The following is a 6,967-nucleotide window of genomic DNA, read 5'->3' as shown; positions in this document are numbered from 1 at the left end:
GTCCTTCTAAAAGGGGGCAGGAGGGGTCAGACACAGAGAGAAGTAGGTGATATGACACTGGAAGGAGGGATTGGAGTAGCTGAGTCAGGAACCTTGAGCCAAGGAATGCCTCTGCCTCTGGCAGCTGGGAAAGTAGGGGACAGAACCTCCCCTGGATCCCCTGAAGGACGCAGCCCTGTTCACACCTTGACTCACAGCTGGTGACCCTGATTTTGGCTTCTGGCCTCCAGCATAGAGGAGGATAGATGTGTGTGGTTTTAAGTCACTAGGTTTATGTGCTTTGTTACAGCAGCCCTAGAAAACTGACTCATGGAATGGCATCCTGTCATTCTATGTGATTTGTTTCGTGACAGAATTTTTTTCAAGCCAGATCCTTGGGCTATTCTCTATGGAGAAGACTTAGGGCATTGCGATCACTCATGAGAAGGGTTGAGTACCCTTGGAAGTCCATCAGCAAAGGTGAAGGATCCTGATAGCCCGGCTGCAGGATTTGCTCATTGGCAGCAAGGCCCTTGGGGAGTGTCGTGAAGACACACATGCTATGAAGTTATAGGGTACGCAGCTCAGGGACTATGGTCTACACCCAACAAACCTACTCAGCAGAGTAGGAACTGGAGGACACCAGGAACTTTCTCCATATTGGTGTGGGCCGTGTGAGCTTGTAAGAGATGCTAAAACTCCTGTGAGATGGGACCTCTGCATTACAATAAGGGTACCTGAACATGTACATCATCAGAGAGAACGATGAGTTGCAGGGGGCCTGACCTGGTGGAAATAGTTACACAAAGGAAAAACCACCAGGGATCCGGAGATCTGGAACTCATCTCTTTAGATGGAAAGATGACATTTTTATAAGCCTTCTTTTTCTTTTGGATTTGTGGATGTCAGAATTCTCCAGAGAACTACCAGGATGAATGTGTATTCATATCTGTGTGTTATATACATACAGGTATATATATATATATATATATATATATATATATATATATCATATAACACATGTAATAATGTTATAGTATGTTTGAATTCATCTTTTTACTGCTTGCTTTTATTTTTTAAAAATCCACAATCTCGTGGCACATGTAACATTTTTTCCTTGGTACTAGAATAATAGTCTTGCAGCTAAAGACTAAGTAGCTCCAACTACTAAGCTAAAGAGATACGATACGTAATTTCATTTACAAGTTATAATGCCTCTCTCTTTTGGCACTAATTTTAAAAACAAAGATAAAAACTTTGAAATAATACCAAAAAGGAAAAGCTTGCTTGGCTTGTAGTAGGAGTTTATTAAATATTTGTTAATTGAGTAAAAAAACTCAAGGTAGAAAGTAAATAATGTCCCTGTGCAGTTACAATCTACTATAGATTATAATACATTATGTTATACTGTTGCATTTTATATAATGTAATGTGTCTGGATCCAGCTGCAAGCTAGACTGAGAGTTCTTTTAGGGTTACAGCAGTGCTCTCTTTGGGTTCCAGGATTCAGACCAAGTTCCTTAACTAGGGCTCAGTGAAGATGTGATGGATGGAGGAAGTAGGGAGAGAGCATGAGAGGCAAGAAGGGAGGGATGACTGGAAAAAAAGAAGTGGGGGAGGACCTGAGGAAGAGAGAGAGGAAGGAAAAAGAGAGAAAGATCAACAAGAGAGGAAGGGGCATTTCCAGGGCCCCTTTCACCCTCCTTGAACTTGGAGAAGCTGGCATCCTGCATCCCAGACTCTGGGGAAAGACCTCTGGGAATCCATCACAGGGGAGGGCACCAGGGAGATAAAGCTCCCACCTGGCTTACAGCTGGCCCCGGCTCACCACTGGCCCTGCACGCGGCAGGATGCACAGCCCCAGTCCCGGCTGCAAACAGGGCATCACAGGCAGCAGTCTGCAAAAGCAAGGCAAGAGGAATGCTCTTTCCAGCAATGTTTTCCAGGAACAGGTGGCAGGAGCCAGGGGAGCTAGAAGGGAGAAATTTTGCGGACCATGGAAAGCCAAAGCAGAGGGAGGATCTGGTTGGAGGAAGGAGGCTGGGAGAGCGATGGGGTGGAGTGGGGTTATAGTCCCAGCAACCTGGTCCCACACTGAGTCCATCTACTGCCCACACTGCCTCCTTCCCCGCAAAGCCTGGACCCACAGCAGTCAGGCATGCCAGGGTCCATTCCCAGGCACGAAGTGTTCTCTGTACCAGGGGTGCGGAGAATGGTGTTGAGCCAGAAGGGTGGCACTGGGTTTGTCACCATGTATGTGTGTTCATTTGTACAATGTTGTGTGTGCTTCTGTGGGCACTGTTTGTTTATGTGCACTTGTGTTTGTCCATATTCATTTCCTGTGGCTGCTGTGACAAGTCCCACAACCAGGTGGCTTTAAACAACAGAAATTTATTCTCTCACAGTTCTGGAGGCTAGAGTCTAAAACCAAGGTATTGGCAGGGTCAGGTCATGCTCCCTCCAAAGGCTCTAGGGGATAATCTTTCCTAATCTCTTTGAGCTTCTGGTGGCCTGAGGCATGCCTCTGTCTTTACAAAGCCTGCTTCCGTCTGTGTGTCCCCTCCTATTCCTGTGAGGACACCAGTCATTGGATTTAGGACCCACCTTTATCCAGAATGATCTCACCTTGATCCTTACCTTGATTACATCTGCAAAGACCCTATTTCCAAATAAGGTGACGTTCCGACATTCCAGTGGACGTGAATTGGAGGGGGATGTTATTCAACCCACCATGGTACCCTTGTTTGCATGTCTCTGGCTTATCTCAGTCCTGTACAAGCTCCAGTCACCTGGTTCATGCTCAGTAGAGGGGTGCAGAATGAGCAACAGTGTCTCTGTTCCTGGCTGAGTGTCTCCTGGGGTTCACTGCCGGTGTGTATTTCAGAACCTGTGTATCTATGTGGCAGTGCTCAGCTCTGTCTGCGTATACTCCTGGGAGCCCAGTCTTGAGTCTCTGACACAGGTACATAAGCAGAGAGAGCTGAATGAGTAGAATAGTGTCCCCTTGAGGAGGAAGGAAGGGCACAGGGTCAGGATGTGGGGCCAGCCCGAGTGTGCCCTGGCTTGGGGTTCTGGCTGAGAGCCCATAGCTAGGATGAGGGCCTGGCCTTTCTCCTTCCTTAAATCATACCTGGACAGGTCACTTGGAGACCCCCCTCCCATGGAGAGCATTGCACAGTGGCTGTTCCGGGAAGGATGACAGAACAAGTGCCAGACAGATACACAGAGCCAAGAGAGACCCCCTTTTTAGTACCATTTGTACATTTTGAAGCACATACGTTGGCTTGTTTGTAGCCAAGAAAGGGGAAGAGGTGGGTTGCCCAAGGGAGTAGGAGTATGTGCTAGGGTGGGGGCATTCACAGTATAGACATAGGGTGCCCCAGAATAGGGGTTGGCACCAATATGCATTACCTGGAAGAGAAGAGTGAGTGACAGCCAGCTCAAAGACGATGATAAAAATTGACCACAATGCCAGCTAGCATTCCTTGAGAACTTTCTCTGTGCTAATCACTTGGCATCCAATCCCCACAGAGAACCCATGAGGGCAGTTCTCTGGTTATCCCAACACATGGTGAGGATCCAGGATTTGAAGTGGGTTGGAATGACTCCCCAAGGTGCATGTGTCTCAGAGGATGGACTCTGGAAGCCAGTGTAGATTTGGAGTCAAAGGGGGAGGTGGGCAGGCACAGTTCACCAGGAGACAGGTAATGAGACCAGAGCCAAGGCTAGCCATGGCACAGAGAGGCTGGGAGTAGGGGCCAGAGAGGTGGCCAAGGGATGAGGTAGAGAAGGGAGTTGAGACAGGTACCCCTGGAATTGTTGGGCTGCCCCATGCCCCTGTAGCCCAATGCTGCTTTCCTGCATGAGGGACCCCATTCTGACACTCAGCCCAATTGTCCATTTTCCACCAGATTCTGGGTCCTCCAAGCACTGGCTCACCGTGGTTCTGAGATGACACTTAATAACAATCTTCCAGGGGAGGGAGTGGGGAGGATGGAAGCAGGATTGTAATATGGGGGTGAGCTCTGCTCCTGGGTAAATACTTCAAAGCTTGTCATCAAATGTACCCAATATATGTATATGATAGATATGTGTGTCTTAGATATATATGCATGTATCATTGAGATATATATGTATCAATGATACAGGTATAAATATGAATATATATATGTGTGTGTATATATATATATACTTCTTTTCTAATTTTTCACCCAAAGCTATGGTTTAAGAGCCATCCACATTGCTGTGTGGATATCAGATTTGTTTCTTTCTTACATGTTGTTTAGAGCTTCATGGTTCAGGCTCACCACATGTTACTTCTTCACGCCCCAGGTTGTGGGGGTCTCTCAGACTGCCCCCCAACTCTCCGCCATCACAGACAATGCTGCAATGAATGGCCTTGACCACGTCCCTTCACTGAGCTCTGTGGGAGTTTCAGATGGAGACCTAGGAGCAGTGATTTTGGGACTTCAGGTAAGTGTCCCCTTAATTTGGCCATGAACCACCAAGTACCACAAGAGTCACTGTAGTCCACTTATCTCACATCTGGGACAACACAGAGCAAATCCAACTTTCTAAGTCTTGCTGCTCCAACAGGTGGGAGGGGATGCCTGTATTCATTGTGTTCACAGAGTGTTGCTGTTTCATTTATTTATTTATTTTTATGGTGTGACTCTTTTTTTTTTTATTTTGTTTATTCGGTGTTCCAAGGGTCATTGTTTTTGCACCATACCCAGTGCTCAAAGCAATACATGCCCTCCTTAATACCCACCACTAGGTTCACCTAACACCCCACCCCCCTACCCTCCAAAACCCTCAGTTTGTATCAAATGGGGAGATGAACCATGAGAGTGTTGCAGTTTTAAATTGAATTCCTCTAGTTGCTAATCAGCTGCTCATGTCTTTGCTGCTTGCCTATTGCATTTCCTCAGCTGCAAATCTCCCGTGCCCCTCTGTTGCCCTCTTTCTATCATGATCCTGTCTTTTTTCTCCTTGGTTTTCTCATTTATCTTTTTTGTCATTGTAGATTCTAGATACTGCTCTATCAGTGGATTTTTTTTTCAGTCTGACTGAAGTATACATAATATACAAAAATCTGCATATATTTAATGTATACATTTTTATGAGTTTGGACATACGTGCCCATAATTGTGATACCATCGCCACAATCAAGGTAATAAATGTATCATCAGCTCCAAATGATACCTTGTGTCCCCTTCCTCTGTGGGTGTGTGTGTTAATAACATTAAAGAAATCTATCATCTTAGCAAGTTCTTTTTATTGAAATATATGCAACTAATGAATCATTGAACACTACATCAAAAACTAATGATGTACCTTATGTGGCTAAATTGATGAAATGAATGAATGAATATATAACATATATTATATATAATATAAAAATAAAAATGAAATATATTGACAGATAACTTGTATCAATTTAAGGTGTACAACATGCTGAGTTGGTATGCTTATATATTGTATATGACTGCCCTTGGAGTGATAGTTAGCACCTCTATCAGGTCACATAATAATTACTTCTTTTTAGTGTTAGGAATAATGAGGATCTAATCTCTTAGCAAGTTTGATGATTATAATTCAATATTGTTGTCTATATTCTTAAGAAGTTTTTAATTGCACACTATCATATTGTTAAGTATAGGCTCGGTTGTACAGCAAATAACTTCCTGTTCTCTGTCATCTGTTAACTTTATCCATGATGCTCTTTGTTAATAATGATTCATAAATCTGATGTAAAATTTTTTATTTAAGGTTTGTGCTTTTTTTTCTGTTTAAGGAACTTCTTTTCTGTTCTTAGAGCACAAAGATCCTGTTACACTTTCTCTCATTTGCTCTGTTTTTATCTGTCACAATTATGTTACTAATCTATCTTGATTCTTTTTTCATTGGGATAGTGAGAGTCTAGTTTTGGTTTTTGTTTGTACAGAGAGATACTTTCCTCAACAGCATCCCTTAAACAATTCATTTCTTTCTAAAAGATCTGTGGTGTGACCTTAACCATATACAAATGGCCAACTCTGTTTTGGAGGTCTGCATTCGGAACCACTGGTCATCGGTCTGCCCTTGCACTAATCCTACCCTGCTTTGTTTCCAAGACTCTGTAGAATGTCTCTGTGTCTCAGAAGGCAATTACCCCACCCCTCCACCACCTTTCACTCTTCATTTCAAGACCGCCTCCGCGATTCATGGGTCTTAATTTTTTTCATAAACATTTTGAAATAAGTTTATTATCATCTTTCTCAAGAAATCCAGCTGGATAGTTCTGCAAAGATTACATTGCATGCATGAATTAAATTGGGGGGGGAAATGAACATCTTTCTTATATTGTCTTTTCTTTTCACCCATTTATGCATATGATCTGTCATGTTTTTTATCTGATAGAGGTTTAATTTTTCCCCATGCAGCTCTTGTGTGTTCTTGTTTAAAGTAATTCCTAGATTGTGACAGGTTTTGTGCAACAGTGAGTGATATCTTATTTTGCAATGTTTAATTATTAACAAATTTTAAACTTATGAAAAAGTCACAAAAATAATACAGAAAATTCTTATCCTCCCCTCATGAATTCCCTCTAACAGCAGGATCTTACAGAACCCCACGACAATGAGCAGACCCAGGAAATGACTGTTGGTGTATATAACTATAGAGCAAGCAACAGATCTTTTTTTTAATTTTTTTAATTTCTTTTCAGCATAACAGTATTCATTGTTTTTGTACCATACCCAGTGCTCCATGCAATCTGTGCCCTCTCTAATACCCACCACCTGGTTCCCCCAACCTCCCACCCCTCCCCCTTCGAAACTCTCAGATTGTTTTTCAGAGTCCATAGTCTCTCATGGTTCACCTCCCTTTCCAATTTCCCTCAACTTCCTTCTCCTCTCTAACTCCCCTTGTCCTCCACGCTATTTCACAAATAAGTGAAGCCATATGATAATTGACTCTCTCTGCTTGACTTATTTCACTTAGCATA

General features: G+C 43.3%; 1 protein-coding gene across 1 annotated transcript in view; it reads left to right on the top strand.

Moving 5' to 3' along the window:
* The window catches only part of LOC111143928 (olfactory receptor 10H4-like), a 17,196-nt gene extending 11,399 nt beyond the window's left edge, over positions 1-5,797 (top strand). Inside the window, exons 2-3 of the mRNA XM_022497961.1 lie at positions 4,312-4,452; positions 5,777-5,797. Coding sequence (XP_022353669.1) covers positions 4,312-4,452; positions 5,777-5,797 — 162 coding nt within the window. The remainder of the gene's footprint in view (positions 1-4,311; positions 4,453-5,776) is intronic.
* The last annotated feature ends 1,170 nt before the right edge of the window (positions 5,798-6,967 follow it).

This window comes from Enhydra lutris, unplaced genomic scaffold (assembly GCF_002288905.1).
Source record: "Enhydra lutris kenyoni isolate GAN:26980312 unplaced genomic scaffold, ASM228890v2 scaffoldscaffold10, whole genome shotgun sequence".
Lineage (NCBI taxonomy): Eukaryota > Metazoa > Chordata > Mammalia > Carnivora > Mustelidae > Enhydra > Enhydra lutris.
Note: the sequence above shows the minus strand (reverse complement) of the source record. Positions and strands in the feature narration are given on the sequence as shown.